The 20,380-nt window shown below is 47.5% G+C and overlaps 1 protein-coding gene across 6 annotated transcripts in view; it reads right to left on the bottom strand.

Annotated features, from left to right (window-relative positions):
• The window catches only part of RAB41 (RAB41, member RAS oncogene family), a 419,208-nt gene that overhangs the window by 227,721 nt on the left and 171,107 nt on the right, over positions 1-20,380 (bottom strand). For all 6 annotated transcript variants that reach the window (XR_013594051.1, XM_078640170.1, XM_078640172.1 and 3 more), the window contains exon 3: positions 2,861-2,914. Coding sequence is in view for 5 of the 6 variants with exons in the window: in XM_078640170.1 (XP_078496296.1) it covers positions 2,861-2,914 (54 nt within the window). In the remaining variant the exon portion in view is untranslated. The remainder of the gene's footprint in view (positions 1-2,860; positions 2,915-20,380) is intronic.

Below are 20,380 nucleotides of genomic sequence, written 5' to 3'. Positions count from 1 at the left end.
GGCGGCGAGCCGCATAGGGTCGGTAGAGGCACCGGGGGCCAAGACAGCGTACAATGACATCAAGGCGTCCAGGACATCTCCAGGCGTGGGCGCTCGAGTACACACCCAGGCCTCTGCACCATCCGGCCGGTAAGGAGCGTCGGTGCAAAGCGGAGCACCCCCCACGTCGTCAGTAGCCATCTTGTGAGTTCCGCCGCCCCACACTCCACCTTGGGCCCCCAAACAGTTCCCAAATGTAGGACTTTACAGACCTCCGGAGGCTCCCAACAACAATCTCACCGGCACAGGATGTGCGAGCGCCCGATGGGGGGGGGGCCCCCTCCGAACAGTGGCAGGCCCCACAGGCGAGAGCCAGGCGCGGGGTTCAGGACCGCCGGACAGGACAAAGGCGAAGGGACCCCTTCACACGGTCAGCCCCCAACACATCTCGTCCCCCTCCAGCCGCACGGCCCAGTCATCGGGGCCGGTTCCGGATCTCCGGGGCACACGCACAACGGTTCCCACCAGTGGCTCACTTTCGCGGCCGGGGCCGACAATCTCTTCTCCGCCGGTCGGGTCCCGCAGGAATCTCTTCTCTGCCGGTCGGGTCCCGCAGGCGAGGTCCCGGTCTCAAGTGCCCGGAGGCCCCAATCTCACCGAGGGCACAGCTGCGGATCCACAGCACACAGGAACCTCCGGACCAGACGGTGAGTAAGAGTGGGTCTTTAAAGTTCAAATTCTGTATGGAAGTAGCGTCGCAGTGCAGGATATAAGGCAGGATAGTCGCAGTTAGCCGGAGGGCCGACGGAGCCGAGCTAAAAGGCGGCCATTCCGTCCTCGAGCTAGACTCCTCCCCGCTGCTGTCTTTTAAATCTATAGGTTCTCTTTTTCTGCTGTTTTTGGTACTATCTGATCTTACTAGTCATATTCGAATGTCATCTTTGGTGTTCCACACTTTACTGTGCGTTATTGAAGATTAAAACATAATAAAAACTTTTTTTTTTATGCATGGGAACAAATAATTATTTGGTGAACAGAAAACTGTTTGTTCTATCAACACAATAACTAATAGTGATTTTCACACGATCAATGTGAAAATCAAATTACTTTGAATCAAAAAGGCTACTTTATTTTCAGACCCGTACTAAAATAGAAGATTACAAGTCTAGTTCAACCTGCTCCCATCAGTATGCTATAAAAAGCTACTATATACAAGAGAACCTTAATATCACAAACATGCAGTTTTCAACACTGTAATCTTTCCCTTTCAACCCGTTTGGAAAAAAAGGAAAAAGAACTAATGCACAGAAGTTAGAATAAACATTCTATGAAAGGGTTAAGCTCCAAGTAAGTATGAATGTACTGACATTGTAAAAATAAAGAAACAGAAGATAGCCGTTGAGTGAGCTGAGCTTCAGAAAGGTAATTACATCAATGGTTGCACCCAGCAGTAAGTAGACTCCCCTCCCACCCTTCCAGTCATCCAAAAAAAGGCAGTGTTGATGGGGATAACAACATGGCACAATGCTGAAGTTGACTGTAGAGAGACATTGTTTAAGATAGCACAACATCAGCAATATAGACTATGCTGCTCTACTTGGAGGCATTGAGGCCACACACCGTACTGCTAGAGTTACCTCCATTTTGAGAGCTACAGTTATTGGGATCCTAAGGCAGGAACAGCCATTGTTAGCTGGTATCTAGAAACACAGTCAATAGCCCAAAAGCAATTGCACATTTTTAGAAAGAGTTACAGGTGAAGAAAGATTTACATTGAAAAAATTGGTATTTACTTCCAGTGTTCTTTCCGCAGAAGTAGGACGGTCTGCCTAAAAGAGGTGTTTCCAACCAGTTGACCGCAACCTACCAGTAGCTCCCAGACTCCTTCAGAGTAGCTCGAAGCCTTGAATTAACTTTTAAATAAGCTCAGGGTCACATTTTTCTTTTTAAATTAAACGAAGGCTGTGTCTATTTTACATTATCATCATCAGGCTGTAGATATGAGGGCCTGATTATGAACAGTGCTCAGTCAGATTAATGACCCAGACTGGGGCTGGGTCACACAGGTGAAGAACTGAAGCGCTGAGGCATTTAACGCTTACATAAAAGTGTTTGTCAACTCAATATAGAAACATGAGAACAAATTTAAAAAATGTTAATTGAAAAGGTATCTTAATGATTAAGTTAACTCTTCATTTTAATTTTCTCCCATTTCTAAGTGTCACATTTACAAACAGTACCCAGTGGCCAGTAGACACTGTGCCATAACAACCGTACATTTTTTAAATGGGAGAAATTTTAATTGCGGAAAAATGCCCCATATTTTGAAATTGTTTGCAGAACATTTATGGGCACTTTAAATTTCTCCCATTTATAAAAATAGTGGTTGTAGATTTTTGTTATACAGGTAACGGTGCCACACATGATGAAAGGTATATCCTGTGCTACAAGTACATAAAACACAGGCTCTCAGTCACACATACACATATATCCCAGTCACACATGTTCATACATCCCCCAAGACCACGCTCTCACTGACACATAGGAGCCCCGTCATAGTGCCCCTCGTCTAAGTATTTTGTTCTAACCATAGTATCCGACTCTATGGACATTAGGCTTTAAGTCAATGAAGCGGGCATGGGGCTGTCTGGAAACAATGCACACGTTGTTAAGCCTTAAGTAGAACACAATGATTTTCACTGATCAAAAGTAGCTCTCAATACGCAAAACGGATGGAGACCACTGGATTAGAACGACTGGTATATTTTCATTTTTCTTTATAGGAAAACGGCCGGCAAAGATGTCAAGTAAAGCATTCTGGCCCGACTGGCGCACTCTTTCAGCTTCCACTGCAGTCAGAGGCTGCGCATTGTTCACTCACCGTACGATCTTCCAGGTACATTGTTTTCGACAGAAAATCTATTCCAATCGTAGCCTGAAAAGAGACCAGAAAAACTGGTGTTAGAAAACTACTAATTTTTTAAAGAGAAAAAAACAGAACAATTCATTCGATGGATGACATGTGTAGCTCTATTAATGAAATCTGATTTAGAAGTCATTTACATGTATTTATTTTTCGATAATTAAATCGTTTTCTTGACATCTTTCATTTTTTGGAAACATTTTGGAAGTTATTTTTAGAATTGAAATACCATCAAGACATTCACAGAACAAAATTGAAAGCAGTTATAATAAACTAAGTCGACACTGCCCACAAGAACTATGAACCATTATAGGCAAGATATGAGGACAATCAGGAGGTCGACTAAAGGCTATAAGTTTCTGTAATTTTCAAATAGGCTGGTGTTAAATTATGTTTTCTGGCTCCCCCCTCCCATTCTACCGCCATTAAGACAGTGACATGTTGGCTGTGTCATCACCCTGGTCCCCTTACTTTAGAGATTATGGATGTAACTTTGCAGATTCCAGCATTCGCCTGTCCGACTGAACACCAGAGGACCCCCAACTCGGTCAGAGACCCAGTAAGAACCTGGGAAAAGGAGCCATAAATCTTTCTTTGCAGGATGCAATTTAAGGCATGTAAGCGCTTCACTGGTGTGGCGCCTCTGAGGTTTGCCAGCTGGATGTGGGCTGGACAGGGATAACCATGCTTGGTTTGTAGCTTGGAAAAAAAAGTATCTTCCTTCATCTTTGTAACTCTGGTGGTTAAGATTAGCTCCACATGACAATGTGGTGTGAAACCCACTTGGAGTGCTTCTGGGACTGAATAGATCAAGTGGTGCCAAAAGCCATGTGGGAGCCCATTTGTCCTGCATTTCAGTGTGTGCAGGGCTACTCCACCATAGCGCTGGCAGTACACTTTACTGAGGAGGTGGTAGGACTGCATGAGGCCTGCTCAAATAAGAATTAGCACATGAGGGATCAGGCTTTAAGCATAAAATGCCCTAACAAGGGGAAGCACATAAGGCTACAACAGCAAGCAGCACATGCGGTGAAACATTTGTTTAGCCTCAGCGTGGTTCGCCAAGGGAAAGCAAAGCCTCTTCTACTTGCCCAGGACCCAAGAGTGGATGCGTCTATCAGCTCACCCGTTTTCAGTACATGAACCCTGAAGAAGGAACCTGGGAAGACAAGGAGGTGGCCGAAACATAAGAACTGGCGAGCCTGGTGATCTGTAGAGACTGAACAAGAGACTCAAGGTAGAGCAAAAAATAAAAGGAGAACTGGCAAGTGCAGTGATCTATAGAGACTGAGCAAAGACTCAAGAATGAGAAAGATTCGAGGCGGAGGGACAAAATAAAAGGAGGACCGGTGAAGCGGTGATCTATAGAGACTGAGCTAAAGACTCTAGGCAGAGAAAAAACATAAAAGGAGGACCTTGAACCTGGCATGGCACCTGGTGAAAGCGGTGATCTATAGAGACTGACCAAATACTCAAGATGGAGCTAAAAATAAAAGGACTGGGGTGATGTATACAAACTGAGTAAGAGACTCACGGCGGAGTGGAAAATAAAAGGAGTAGGGAGTGCGGAGATCTATAGAGACTGAGCTAAAGACTCAAGGCAGAGAGAAAAAAAAAGTGAAAGGAAAGACATGTCTGCTGCCATTTAGAATCTGCATGGTATGCACAGGATTGACCAAATGCTTGAATAGACATCCTCACAGAAACTTACTGTCCTAGCACAGAGAAAGCCCTCAGAGTATTGTATAAATACAAGTGTGCATAAGGACAAATTGTTGTGTTATTTTAGGTGGTTTTGTAGCGGGTACACTCACCTGGCAAGGTATCCTAGAGCAAAATATAGAAAGTAAGACAGCATGCAGGCCAGACAACAGAATAAAATAGGTAAGTTTTTAGACTGTTCCTGAGGAGAGGGAGGCAGCTGGTCAGGAGGCTGTGAAGGGCACGCTCAGGGAGATGGGACTTCAGTATGGCATGCTCTACCCAGCGCACATGCGTGTGCATGTACAGGAAAAAACCTGCGAGTTCGACATCCCTACGAAGGCACAGTAGGTCTGTATGAGGCATGTCAAGGATCGCCAGAACACTCCTGGGGGCTCCCGGGCACGGTCCCCCTGACCTGCAGGCCATGATCAGTTCTGATCTCTTTTCAGCGGACTAACCAATGCTGCATCCTGCGCCCTGGCCGCCATGGCGTTGGGCCCTAGTTTTCTGCAATGACATTAGTCTGTGCCTCTCCTTGGTTTCACTATCATGATAGGCGAGTTGAACTGCGCTGCCCTTACAGAAACAGCACCAGGTAATGGGCTTTTTTGACCCACAGAGACGTCTGGTGGGACAGGCTCACCGCAGCATTCACCATGCACTCTGTTGTGCCTTCTCACACACGCCTTTACCCCGCTTTACCATTGGCTACTTGTGTTTTTGCAATGGGAACCAGATGTTGGTGTGCTGGCCACCCCTTATAGTGTACACCAAAATGTTATTTGTAGTGGGATGGGTGGGAGGTGGCGGTAGGGGAGGGATTTTTTTCTGCTTTTAAATTTGCACTATTTTCCAGGTTTGTGATATCGTAACCAATAGGTCCTATCTAAACACCTTTGAACATGCTGGGTCTGTCTCGACAGCAGCCCAGGATCTCAAGATACCCTTTATGTCCTGAAACATTAGAGGAATTAGTAACTCCCGCAAACAGCGATGACCTGGAAAACTGCAGATTGAGGATACGGGATTGCGCCTCTGGCTTCAGAGCTGTTAGGCGAAGCCATGATGATCTTCTGGCACAAATTCTGTGTGCGCAAGAGTGTGCTGAGAGCGTAGCTCCATCCGCTGCCGAACTAATAACTTGGTTCGCCACCAAGCTGCCCTCTAGTAAGACCTCTACAAAGTCTTTGCGGTTTTCCTTAGGTAACTACTCTGAGAACCGCTGCATGGAATCCCAGAACGCTCTATTGTACCGTCCCAATAGAGCCGACGCACTGGAGACCTTTAGTATGGAGGAGGAGGAGGTGCCACATACTTTTCTACCCCACGAGTCCTGCGTTTTGCTCTCCTTGTCCGGTGGGACCGTAGACGAGGAGACCACTGAATGTATCTTTCTGGCAGCCGCCACAATTACCAAATCCGTTTTTGGATCTGAATTTAAGAAATCAGGATCTTCTTCTTACGGGCAATATTTCTTAAGAATTCTTGCCGGTGAAGTCTGGAGGGTGGCTGTCGTGAGAAAAATTTCAATAACTAGTTTCAGCAGCCCCGGTACCAGAGGTAGTAATGGACGAGAGGACGTCTTCTGATTCAGCGTTTTGAAAATGACTGAAGAGGTACTCTGGTGAACTGGCATGGGGATGTTAAGCTTGGAAGCCCCCCTGGCAAGCACGTCCTGGAAAGTGCTCACATCATCCACCGGAGAGATCCTTGACGGCGGACTATCCGTAAGGGTGGGCGAATAGTTTCGCTTTGAAGAGTACGTTGAGGAGGTGGAAGGAGTTGGTGATCTGTCTTTTCTCCTTCTGCTGCGAGATCTTGACCTCCTCTTAGGTGCTGGTGCAGGGGAACGAGTACGAGCTCTTCCTCTTGGAGGCAACAAATCTGCATCTTTGGCTAGGCGAGCTAGCGGAGACCTGTGAGCCAGGCTGGGTTCTCTACTAGACTCCATAGGACGAGTACGATCAGCCCAATGATGCAGTGGTTGCAACCATCTGGGGGAAAGATGGACAGATGTAGGCCTCAGTGCTCTACCAAGGGAACAATATGGAAACTGTGCAACTTCCTGGCGAGCTTCTGCAGCATGGTGAGAACCAGAGTGCGAAACCTGGCTATTCGAAGATGAGATAACCACCTCCAGAGTACAAGACCTGGAGATGGAACGGCGTGAACCTACTCTTGATGTCGAAGAAGGAAACGGAGAGAGGTTTGCTGGGACTGACACTGACGGAGACCTCGGTCTCGACGTCGCTTGCGATGCAGATCTTTGCCTTGACGCTGATCTTGAATGCGCGTGTCCCCGCGTTGATTGTCTGGACGGAGATCTGTGCCTCGACATCGACCCCGATCTTCTATCCTTCGACGGAGTGCTGCGCCTCAACATCTACAGCGGCACTAACAAAACTGTGCCTCGACCTCGATCTTCTCAATGAAGGAGACTCCTGCCTCGATGTCGACTGCGCTCTCTACGACGGTGAATTGTGCCTCGACGTCGAATGATGCCTCGACGGAGACCTCTGCCTCGAAGTCAACATGCTTGTTTCAGCAGAGGGCTGTGTCTCGACGTCGAACTTCTACGCTTCGACGGAGGACTGTGCCTCGATGTCGAGCTCCTTTCCTTCAACGGAGGGCTGTGCCTCGACGTCGGCAATGGTACTAACGGAGGGCTGTGCCTCGACGTCTGCAATGGTACTAACGGAGATTGGTGCCTCGACGCGGAGTGTCTTGCTGGCGTCGACGGAGGGGCCTGCCTCGACGTCGACGATGGAACATCAGACGATCTCTGGCTCGACGGCGATCTACGCTGAGACCGCAACGTGGATTTCGTTCTCGACGTCGAAGATGACTTGCGTCTCAGCATCGATGACCTGTGTCTCGATGTCGATAGTCGCTGAAGAGTCGACAGCGGAGAATGTGCTCTTGACGCCAGACGCTGATCCAACGCAGACAGAGACTTGCCTTTGGAAGTTGTAGAGCGGCGCTCCTGCGCCCAGTCCCTAAACGACTATCCCGCCGCCGGAGCCTTCGACATCGAGCCAAACGCCGAAGGAGAACATATAGGGACCTTGCTCCTCGACGTCGAATGCGCCCTTTTCTTGGTCTTCACAGGCGACCTACCTCTTTCTGAGAGGACATAATGCCTGATTCTCTCCCTGTCTTTTAGAGTTCTTTTAGACAGCTTCCTGCAGTGAAGACAGGAGGTAGGGGAGTGAGAATCCGGAAGACCGAAAATACACACCTCATGTGTGTCTGTCTTGGCCTTCTTCTTGCCACAGGCAGGGCAAGGGTCGAATAAAGAAGGCATTTCTGACAGAAAAAGAGAACTTCTGCCACAAAAAATGGGTTAACCTGTACTCAGATGTCCAAAGACGTCGAGTGAAGTCAGGAAAACCTAAAACAAAAAAAAAAATCAGATTATTTTTGACAGAAAAGCCAAACATGTAGAGAGCTGTGAATCCAGGGTCCTGACAGAAGGAGCCGGAAAGAACAACTGACCTAACTGTCACCCCTGAGGCATGATGGGAAGCTGGGGGTCGTAGCTGCCTTAAAGGCACAGTGCCAGTTTTTGTGGTTGAAAATGCTTTCATTTTCCATGCTATTGTTTGCAAAGCAGCCTGTAGGCTGACAATGTCTAAGTATTTGCAAGTCTTTTTCTTTGCTATTTATGAGTGGTTTACTCATTAAAAACAGAGTTCAAGTGCTACTTGCCCTCTTGTGTTTTTATGTATTGGCAAAGACAGTCTTTTTGTATGCAATTACATGGTTTATCTATCCTCCATTTGGGGGCTGCATTAGTATGGGAAAAAATGATATATATATATATATATATATATATATATATATATATATACACAAGATCTGAGAGGTGGTGATTACAAGCGGAAGCTAAGACGATTGGAGTCGAGGTACATCATTGAACTCCAAACAAAGTCACCCGGAGGTCTTAATGCGGGGGAAGAATTAATATCACATCTGTAACTAATGATTTAAAAGAGTCTGTATGAGCTGTGTCGATGCCAGAGTATTTTCAACAATGAATTGAAGAAACCAGGGTGCTAAGGAGTCAGGGGATTATCTTATAGACTTCATAACGCATACTTCTATTTAGAAGGTACAGTGAATTTGGAATGAATTATGAACAACTTAATTCTCACTGTCTGCCCATCCAGGGCTCTATTGCTGTTGCGGGTTCTAATATATCTAGATTCTCCCCAGACTTAGAACTACAGGGTATAATGAATTCCGGTGCACTTTGGAGAATGTTGGATTTTGATTTAATACTAATTCGAATGATCTTGAATTAATTGTCTTGCTATGATTGCCCATTCAGGGCTGAAGATAAGGATATAAGCATTTATTTTGTGTATTGTAATATCTAACATCATATGCATTCTTTCCAACAATAATCCGAATTGCTTTAATTGAATCGATGTAATTGTGATCTGGTTTTACCATTACAAGATGGCGTTTATGATTTGGACAGCAGTCCGTTTTTTATTTCGAGTATATTTGCCTTTATTAACTTCCGCCTCGCCGTCGCCAGCTGACACTGACGAAGGCAAGTGCTGAAACGCGTTTGTTTTATTCTTTGCTTGTGCAATAAACCCAACCAGGTTTAACCTACTGCGAGTGCTGGTTTGTCAAGTTATTTTGACTGTGGAGCGAGAATATATATATATTATATATATATATATATATATATATATATATATATATATATATATATATATATATATATATATATCAAAAAATGCCCAGCATTTGAGGCCGCACAACACTGCGATGAAGGAAACATCCTTAATTAGAAGAAACAGGCAGCTTCCGATTCCGTAATACATCCTGTGGCCTGACGCGTTTCGATGGACTTTCACCATCTCTTCAGAGGCCTCGTGAGCAGGAAAAAATGACGTGCATGACTCGCCGCCCATTGTATTAATTGGCTTCCGAATGCCGAATTTGTTGCATTTTGGGCAGCGTAGTCCATTTAAGCACTATTTATCCCCTCCAGTGGGTAACATGCCCACGATTGATTGCAGGATAAATGTTTTTCAAGCCCTCCATTAGGCTTCCCGAATCGGACTTTGCCTGTTAAATTACAAATCACAGTACCATTTACAGGGGGAGGGGGTTCCCCCTGTCCGCATCCATGAAGTTCTTCGGATGGTGCGATCCCTCTACGGCGTGAAGCAGCCGTATAAATATGTACCAAAAAATGCCCAGCATTTGAGGCCGCACAACACTGCGATGAAGGAAACATCCTTAATTAGAAGAAACAGGCAGCTTCCGATTCCGTAATACATCCTGTGGCCTGACGCGTTTCGATGGACTTTCACCATCTCTTCAGAGGCCTCGTGAGCAGGAAAAAATGACGTGCATGACTCGCCGCCCATTGTATTAATTGGCTTCCGAATGCCGAATTTGTTGCATTTTGGGCAGCGTAGTCCATTTAAGCACTATTTATCCCCTCCAGTGGGTAACATGCCCACGATTGATTGCAGGATAAATGTTTTTTAAGCCCTCCATTAGGCTTCCCGAATCGGACTTTGCCTGTTAAATTACAAATCACAGTACCATTTACAGGGGGAGGGGGTTCCCCCTGTCCGCATCCATGAAGTTCTTCGGATGGTGCGATCCCTCTACGGCGTGAAGCAGCCGTATAAATATGTACCAAAAAATGCCCAGCATTTGAGGCCGCACAACACTGCGATGAAGGAAACATCCTTAATTAGAAGAAACAGGCAGCTTCCGATTCCGTAATACATCCTGTGGCCTGACGCGTTTCGATGGACTTTCACCATCTCTTCAGAGGCCTCGTGAGCAGGAAAAAATGACGTGCATGACTCGCCGCCCATTGTATTAATTGGCTTTCGAATGCCGAATTTGTTGCATTTTGGGCAGCGTAGTCCATTTAAGCACTATTTATCCCCTCCAGTGGGTAACATGCCCACGATTGATTGCAGGATAAATGTTTTTCAAGCCCTCCATTAGGCTTCCCGAATCGGACTTTGCCTGTTAAATTACAAATCACAGTACCATTTACAGGGGGAGGGGAAGCCTAATATAATATGTACATAACTGTCTAAGACCAATAAAACATGCTTAATAATTTACAAATCCCCTAGTCGAATTTGTACATATTTACATAGGAACGAAAAGGCCATCATAATCCCATGTTAAAGACACGTGTACAGATCCTCCGTGGTGTTAAGGCCTGAGGGATGCTTTGTGTTCAGTTCAATGATATACCTTGTTTCGAGGCGGCGTAGTTTGTCCTCTCTACTGCCGCCTCTTCTGCTAGCCTGTACACAGTCTATAACAAAATATTTCAAATCACTGCTCCTGGAGTTGTGTTTTGCTTTAAAATGTCTAGCTACAGGGTATGTATTATCCTGGTTTCCTAATGCCTGTAAATGTTGCAAAATTCGTTTGTGTACTTGGAGCTTCGTGCTCCCCACGTACAACAGATTGCAGGGACAAGTTAACACGTAGACGGCATATTCCGTCTTACATGTCAATACTTTAGTGAAATTGTGTTCCCTACAATCGAACGGAGAATAGTAGCTTTTTTTGTTGGTTGCTTGTTGACAGGCTTTACATACCTTGCAGTAAAAAAATCCTGCATGTGTTTGATACCAAACAGAGGCTTCAAGGACCTCAGGACTGGTTTGAACCAATTCATCCTTCATGGACTGCCCTCTACTGTATGTTATACTAGGCCTCTTAGGGAGATCCTTCCCTATCACTGGATCACTGAGAATTAATGGCCAATTTTTGTTGATAATTTTCTCAATTTCCTTGTGTTGGGCACTGTATTGTACAATAAATCTGAATTCAGGGTTTCTTTTGGCAAGATCCTCATTCTTTGATGGAAGTTGTGTCACATTAGCCAGCAAAAGGGACCTATCTTTTGAGTTGGATTTAGATATAGCCGCATCTATTATTTTGGGGGAATAGCCCCTTACTAGAAATCTTGCTTTGCTATCCAACTGTGCGTCCTTTAAGTCAATCGGTCTACTATGTATTCTTTTTAGACGCAGCATCTCACCATACGGGATGCTGTTAATTAGGTGTTTTGTGTGTGAGCTGCTAGCGTGCAGGGTAGAGTTTCCCGCTGTGATCTTGCGGTGTAATCTGGTTTCTATTCTACCCTGTTCAATGAAAACCTCAGTGTCCCAAAAATTTCATCGATGTCTTTCTCAGGGTGGCTGTGAATTGAAGGTTTAAAGTGTTTCTGTTGAGATCTGACACAAAGGTTTCTGCTGATGTCATATCCCCCCTCCATATCACAAACAGGTCATCGATAAATCGTAACCTAGTTACCACCTGTGATTGCATAGTTTCTGAGTGTTGAACCAGGAGGACCAGTTCCTCCCACCAGCCCATGTGTAGACACGCGTAGCTGGGGGAGAAACTGGCCCCCATGGCAACACCCTGCAACTGCCTGTACATCAAGTTATTGAACATAAAAATATTGTTCTCCAGGCATATTTTTACCATCTCCAGCAAAATTTCCCTATGGTCTGGCATATCTCGCAATGCTCTTTCAAGGTAGAAATTAAGAGCAGAGACCATCCGAGTGTACAATGCTGGTATACAGCGAGCAAACATCCAATGCAATCAATATGTAATCATTTTCCCATTCAATATCTTTGATTTTATCAAGAAAATCACTAGTATCACTGACATACGATGGAAGACCTTTGACCTCTCCCTGTAGGAAGAAATCAACGTATGGGACATATGTTCCAAACAGCTCTTCCTCGCTGAAATAATGGGACGCCCAGGGGGGTTGGTGGGGTTTTTATGCAGCTTGGGTAAAAAGTATATTGTCGGTACAACAGGATAGTCATTTCTGAGGAATTTGTACTCCTGATTGGTTATGAGGCCCTTGGATTTCCATTTTGATAGTTTTTTGTAACAGTTTGTGTACATAGTCTTGAGTTCTGTACTTGAAAATCTCGTATAGCAAGTTCTATCATTGAGCTGTAAAAGGGCTTCTTTCATATACATGTCTCTATGAATTAGCACAATATTACCTCCCTTTTCCGATGCTCGAATTATTACATTGCGATTTTTCTGTAATTTGGAGATAAAGAGCTTTGTACTCGGCTATTTCCTTGTTGTATTTGTGTCTGCCTCTGTGGATTTTCATATTTAGATCCTTTAGCTGGTTGGTGACTTGTTCATGAAATAAATCTATTGAATCTTTAAGCATGACCGGAGTGTAAGTGGACTTAGCTCTGAAATTCGTTAAGGGTTTTTTCCGTTGGTTGGCTGGTGCATGCCTGAAATCATCATTCGTTTCTGGTTGAGTAACAGTCATACCGCTGTCATGCGATGTATTAGATCCCCACATTTCGGCTAGTTCTTCCATTAATGTTTCTGTCGCCTGGGAATTTTGACTGGCATTGATGTTTCTATTATCTGGCTGCTCCACTTGCTCATCACCAAATTTATTCATTGTAAAATATTTTTTGAGTTTCAATTTTCTTGTGCTTTTATAGACATCCAACCGTGTATTAACATAATTGAACTCCCTTTTTGGACAATAAGTTAGACCTAAGCTGAGTATTTGTTTCTCTTTTTCATTCAGTTCTATTCCTGCGAGATTTACGATCGTTTTATCAAGATCCATGGGGGTTATTAATTCTTGTTCCATCCCTGTTAGACCTGGCATCTTTGGCGTGGTTTCCCCTATCTTTTTGCCTCTATCTCCTGTATTTTTGATGCTGTGCTGGATTTCGTTTTTGCTGGTTTAGATGCTTTGGACACTCTGTCACTGCTGATCAGTGCCAGAGTGTAAGTGCTCCCTGTGTAAATTGTTATTCTGATTGAATATACATGTTTGGCATATTTGTATCACCATGAAGTCCCTAGTAAAGTGCACTGGGTGTGCCAGGGCTGGTGATGACAAATGCTACTAGTGGGCCTGCAGCACTGATTGTGCCACCCACAGGAGTAGCTCTAAAATGGTGTCTCAGGCCTGCCACTGCAGTGCCTATGGGCAGATTAGAACTGCCATGTCCTCCTGGTCAGTGTCCACACTGACCAGGCCTAACCCTTCCCTTTTCGTGCACATCAGCCACCCCTATGGAAGGCCCAAGGTACCCCCCTGGGCAGGGTGCAGTGTATGTGAAAGGTAGAGCATGTACTGGTGCAGGTAACATGTTCTGGTAGTGAATTACAGCCATTTTCGTTTTTCACTATTGTAAGGCTATCTTGCTCCATAGATTAACATGGGGGATGCTGGCTACAGTGGTTAACAGCATTTCTTCCCATAGGAACAAGATAGGACATAAGTATCTAGTATCCCTGAACTCAGAATTTAATAACACACCTTTTAGGAAAGGTTGTTTTTAAATCCTGTGTTTGAGAACAGCACTTTTAGAAAGTTGCTGTTCTCTTGTCTGACCCTTCTGTGTGCCTGGGCCTGTTTGTGTATTGACTGTCTGGTTTGTGAGTGACAGGGGCTAGGGAATTCCCCAGCAGGATGGATGAGTCAGCACTAGGCTGAATGACTGCAGTTGCAACTGGAGTGGTGGGAGGAGTTAGCACCTGGGCTGAATAGGGCTGTGCCTGCCTTCCACAATGGTGGTTCCACCCCCCTGCTGGGCGGCTGAGGACCCTGCCCCTCACTCTGAAAGGAAAGATGCAGCCAGCAAAACAAAGTGCTCAGGATCCACCCAGAACTGGTTCAGACCGGGCTCAGTGCCCACATGCACCAAGAGAACAAAGACTTTAGGGGTATAAGTACAGGACCCCTGACAACAGAAAATTAGATCATCCTGGAAATCAAGAAGGAACCTCTGCCAAGGAGAAAGCTGAAACTGAAGAAGGAAGATTGTCCTGCTGTTGCTCTGCTGGACTGTCCTGTTGCTTTGCTGCCAAGGAGAGGGGAAGGACTTTGCTGTGAGCGGTGTCCCCTGTCTTGAAGGAATCTCCAAGGGCCTGAGAAGAGCTGGCTCCCTGTTTTGAAGTCCCAGGAACAAAAGGACTTCACCCCCAGCTTCCCTGAACTCTGCTGAGAGAGTTCTGTCCCTCCTAGAGTGCTTGATCCAGTTGTGGGGCCTCTGGAGGTTGGGCCTGTGCTGGGAAACTTGAAACTAAGCTTGAGTGACTTTTGAAACTGAAAAGTGTCGCATCGCTCGCTTGCGGAGCGCATCCCTGACAGTGCGAGAAGTTTCCCGCCGCTACGGAGGTCGAGATCGTCGCAGCGACGTCGCATCCTTCGTTTGCGGGACGCACCAGACCGGTGAGGGAGAATCGAACATCGCTGCGAGTATCGTCGCAGAGCCTGTCGTCGCTGGGTGAGAACGCCGCACCGCTTGCTTGCGGACCGCATCACGTCGCTGCGAGTGTCGTCGCAGAATCATCGCATCGAGGAGCTGCGAGAGAAAGGATCGCCGCTGGACCGCGCATCGTCGCCCCGGAGATAGTCGCAGCACCTACGAGATCGTCGCATCGTGCCTTTGCGAGAACAGACTTCCTACGGAACCTACGCACCGGAATCCATACAAGTGGCCTTCCTCCCCATACAGACCGGATTCATCGCAACACGCCCGCTGCTGCAGCGGGCTGTCGCATCGCCTCCCCAGGGTCTCAGGAGCAACGCATCGCTTGTTTTCCACCGCACCAGCTTCTGCTTTTGGAACTTTGTTGCAACTAAAGGTACTGTGAGTACACGTGACGCAACTGTGAACTTTTCACGCATCTGTGGTTTATTTTACCGCAACTTGAAGAATTTTAACGCAACCTTAAGAACTCTTTTTGAAACCATATTCTTGAACTGTGTATGTTGGATTTTTGTCGTTTTGGTCTTGTGTAGTTTAGATTAAAATACCTTTATTTTTCTAAACTGTTGTGGAGTCAGTTTGTGGTGTTTTCACTGTGTTACTGTGAGTGTTGGTACAAATACTTTACGCATTGCCTCTGGTTAGCCTAGACTGCTCGTGCCAAGCTACCTAGAGGGTGAGCAGGGGTTATCTCAGAGGGTTATCTCCTTGCCCTGACTAGAAGCAAGGGTCCGTATTTGGACAGTGGTACCTACCTCTGCCAACTAGAGACCCCCAGATCTAACATTGGTGGTCAGGCGGTGGGATTTGAACTTGTATTTGTACTTGACCCACAGTAATTGGTGTACATCACTAGTGAGTGCAGACCACTACGCCACCGCATACTACTGATTTTTGGTTTAGATTTTTCTATTTTTGAGTAACTCTTCAATATATCATGTCTGTGCATGGGAAGGCACCCAGTAAGGAGGCAGAAGTAGAGATGGAGTTTGCCATTGGAGATTTGTATTCATACAAAGTTGAGCAACTTAGGAAATTCTGCCTTGAGTTTGAGTGCCCCATAAAGAGCGCCTACAGAAAGGAAGAGCTGCAGAAAATCTTGAAGGCCCATTGGGAGACACAAGAGGGAGAGGATGATGTGGATGTAGAAAATGGTTTTCAAGTCAAAGATCTGCCAGTGGGCAGAGTAGGCTCAGGAGCTGGCAGCAACCACTCCGGTAGGGGCCTCACCCCAGAAGAGTTACAAGAAAATCAGAGAGTAAGAGAGTATGAGTTGGAAGTCATGAAAATGAGAATGCAAATGAAGCAATTTGAAATGGATAAAGAGAGAGAAAAGGCGGCGGAGGAGAGCAAAAGTGCCCGCGCCTTGGAGGAAAAGAAATTGCTTTTGGCTCATGAATTGAGCATGAGGGAACTGGATCTTAAAGCCAAGGAGGTGGAAGCCAGTTCAAATGGTGGCAGCGCGCAGCCAGTGCATGGGGGTAAAGTATATATTCCCAAGGACCTGGTGCAGAATTACCATAGGAGTGAGAATATTTATGCCTGGTTCACTTCGTATGAAATTGCATTGAAGATGAATGGTGTGCCTGATCAGCATTGGGGGGCGGGCCTGTGGAAACATTTTGAGGCTTCTGGGAGGAGTGCTCTAGAGCCCTTAGAATTAGCAGGTGCCATGACCTACCCCAATATGAAGGAGGCCTTATGTCTCAGGTATGGCCTTACCCCAGAGCAGTACAGACTGCAGTTTAGGAACTCCAAGAAGAAAGAGTCTGAGACTTGGATGGAGTGTGTGAATTTGTACTCGCGTGCACTGGAAGGTTGGATGAAGGGCAGTAAAGTAACTGATTTTAAGGGGTTGTTGCATTTAATCAGTTGGGAGCACTTGAGTAGTCTTTGTGTTCCAGAGCTGCGCCAGCATCTTTTAGACAGCAAGCTGACAGACCCCATTGAGCTTGCTAAGGAGGCGGACCGCTGGACCAGTACCAGGGTCCACAGAGGAATTGTGGGTACCACAGCCAAAGGTGGGCAGGGTCCCCAGCAGAAGAGTGGGGGGGACAAGGGTAACCAAAAGGAGTTCTCAGAAGGGCCCCAAAATAGTTCCCAGGGAAAGGAATCCCAACTCTCCAAACCTAAGCAGCCATGGCCCTCTAAGGGCAGGCGGGACAATAAAGACAACAGGGGTCCACCTACCTGCTATCACTGCAATGAGGTGGGCCACATTGCTCCAAAATGTTCCAAGAAGAAGCAAGCACCCACTGGTGCCCCCGCCCCAGCGTTAGCTAGTGTAGCTTTGGGAGGGGATTTGGTTTCTAGTGACTGGGGGGAGTTAGCAGTCATGACCCTTGTCTCTCTAGGAGACCAAGAGATGGTCCAGGAAACCTTGCTGCCCTCTAACACTAAGAAATATGGGCAGAAGGTGACCATCAATGGGAGGGAGATTGAGGCTCTGAGAGACACAGGAGCCAGCGTGACGTCTGTGAGGTGTCAGTGGGTGTCTGACGAGCAAATCATCCCTGGTGTACTCCGCCCTGTAGTGGCAGCTGACAGCTCAGTGCGCCTCTGCAAGCTGGCGAAGGTTCCCTTTGCATGGGGAGGAGTCTTTGGTCTTTTGGAGGTAGTTGTCAGTGATGCCTTGCCTGTAGACTGTCTGTTAGGCAACGACCTGGAGAGTTCTCCATGGAAGGAGGTAGAACACAGAACTCACTTGGAGATGTTGGGTCTGCCTGCATGGATCTGCGTGACCACGCGTGCTATGGCAGCCAGTAAGGGTGATTCAGCAGAACTGGAGCCTGAAACAGTGGCCCAGAGACCTGCCAGGAGAGGAAGAGGCAGAGGGCGCGGGAAACCAGCCCCAGCCGTTCCCACGGTCCAGGAAGGAGCAGAACCCGAGGGGGATGCCCTGGAACCTACAGGGGAACAGGTAGCCGAACTGGGAGAATTGCCTGAGCTGACCCATTGGCAGCAAGAAGGTGGTCCCTCCAGGGAGGAATTCTGCCAGGCACAGAAAGAATGCCCTTCCCTCGAGGGTCTGCGGCAACAGGCTGTAGACCAGGCAGCAGGTGGAGCAGCCAGAGATCACTTTATCTACTGGGAAGATGACTTGTTGTATAGTGAGCCTAAGTTTGCTGAGCCCGGTGCAGCCCGTGTGCTGGTGGTACCCGAGCGCTTCAGAAACTTCCTAATGGGTCTGGCTCATGACGTGCCTCTTGCAGGACATCTGGGGCAAGACAAGACCCTAAACCGGCTTGTCACCCACTTTCACTGGCCCCAGATGAGAAAGCACGTTGGTTCCTTTTGCAGATCTTGCCAAACCTGTCAAGCCAGTGGCAAGACTGGAATGAAGCTGAAGGCCCCCCTTCAGCCCTTCCCAGTGGTGAGCACCCCTTTCGAGCGGGTGGGCATAGACATTGTAGGGCCCCTGGACCCCAAGACAGCCTTAGGCAACAGGTTCATCCTGGTCTTGGTGGACCATGCCACCCGGTACCCGGAAGCAGTCCCTCTCAGGACAATCACAGCACCCGTGGTGGGCCGTGCATTGATGGGGATCTTTTCCCGTGTGGGGTTCCCCAGAGAGGTGGTCTCCGACCGGGGTACCAACTTCATCTCTAAGTACATGAAGTCTCTGTGGGAGGAGTGTGGGGTAACTTATAAGTTCACCACTCCTTACCACCCTCAAGGAAATGGGTTGGTTGAAAGGTTCAACCGGACCCTGAAGGGTATGATTATGGGCCTAGCGGAGCCCATGAGACGCAAGTGGGACGTCTTGTTACCATGCCTGTTGTTTGCCTACAGGGAGGTGCCTCAGAAGTCCTTAGGGTTCAGTCCCTTTGAACTCCTGTATGGCCACCCTGTTAGAGGAATCTCTCACTGGTGAAGGAGGGGTGGGAAAAGTCCTGTGGGAAAACCCCCCAGGATGTGTTTAGCTATGTGCTGGCCATCCGCAACCAGACACAACGCTTCAGGAAGCTCGCTCAGGCGAACCTGGAAGCAAGCCAGGAAGAAATGAAAAGATGGTATGACCAGAATACCACTCTGGTCGAATTTCAACCTGGGCAGGAAGTGTGGGTGATGGCGCCAGTGGAGCCTTGTGCGCTCCAAGACAAGTGGACTGGGCCATATGAGGTGGTGGAAAGGAAGAGTGAGGTAACCTACCTGGTTAACCTGAAGACTCCCAGGCAGCCCCTGAGAGTCTTACATGTGAACCGCCTCAAACCATACTTTAAGAGGTCTGAAGTAACCATGCTCCTGGCTACAGATGCAGGAATGGAAGAGGATAGTGATCCTCTCCCTGACCTCCTGGCAGTTAAGGAGCAAGATGGGTCAGTGGATGGTGTGGTCCTCTTGCCCACCCTGACCCCATAACAGCAGAGTGACTGTCGCCAAGTGTTGGGTCAGTTCTCCTCCCTGTTCTCCCTGACCCCAGGAGTCACCAACTGATGCGTCCATGATGTGGACACTGGAGACAGTCTGCCTGTGAAACAGAAATTTTACAGGGTAGCTGACAAGGTCAGGGCCAGCATCAAGGAAGAGGTTTCCAAGATGTTGGCGCTAGGGGTGATTGAGCCCTCCAGCAGCCCCTGGGCTAGCCCAGTGGTCTTGGTGCCCAAGAAAGCTGCTACCCCCGGTGGCCCTCCAGAACTCCGGTTTTGCGTGGACTACCGTGGGCTCAATGCGGTCACGAAGACTGACGCACACCCCATCCCCAGAGCTGATGAGCTCGTGGATCGGTTGGGAGCTGCCCAGTACCTCAGTACATTTGATTTGACTTCGGGGTACTGGCAGATTGCCTTAACTGATGGGGCCAAAGAGAGGTCTGCATTTTCAACGCCAGAGGGGCACTTCCAGTTCCGTGTCATGCCCTTTGGGTTGAAGAATGCCCCTGCCACATTCCAGAGACTGGTTAACCAGGTACTGACCGGGCTGGAGGAATTCAGCGCCTCATACCTGGATGACATTGCTGTGTTGAGCTCCACGTGGGAGGAACACCTGCAACACCTCTGCGAAGTGTTGAAAGCTCTGCAAAGGGCAGGCCTCACTATCAAGGCCAGCAAGTGCCAGATAGGGCAGGGATCTGTGGTGTATTTGGGACACCAGGTGGGGAGCGGCCAGGTGGCGCCCCTACAGGCCAAGATTGATACCATTCTGGCTTGGGAGCCCCCCAAGACCCAGACAGAGGTGAGAGCCTTTTTAGGACTCACCGGGTATTACCGGCGTTTTGTCAAAGGATATGGCACCATTGTCGCCCCTTTGACAGAACTCACTTCCAAGAAGTTGCCCAAAAGAGTTGACTGGACTGACGCCTGCCAAACTGCTTTTGAAACCCTGAAAACTGCTATGTGCACAGCACCGGTGCTCAAGGCACCTGACTTTTCCAGTGAGTTCTTAGTTCAGACAGACGCTTCAGAGCATGGTGTGGGAGCAGTACTCTCACAAATCACTGAGGAGGGAGGAGATCAGCCAGTAGCCTTCATTAGCAGGAGAC

This window comes from Lissotriton helveticus, chromosome 4_2 (assembly GCF_964261635.1).
Source record: "Lissotriton helveticus chromosome 4_2, aLisHel1.1, whole genome shotgun sequence".
Lineage (NCBI taxonomy): Eukaryota > Metazoa > Chordata > Amphibia > Caudata > Salamandridae > Lissotriton > Lissotriton helveticus.
The sequence above is the reverse complement of the archived record's forward strand: the minus strand, read 5'-3'. Positions and strand labels throughout refer to the sequence as shown.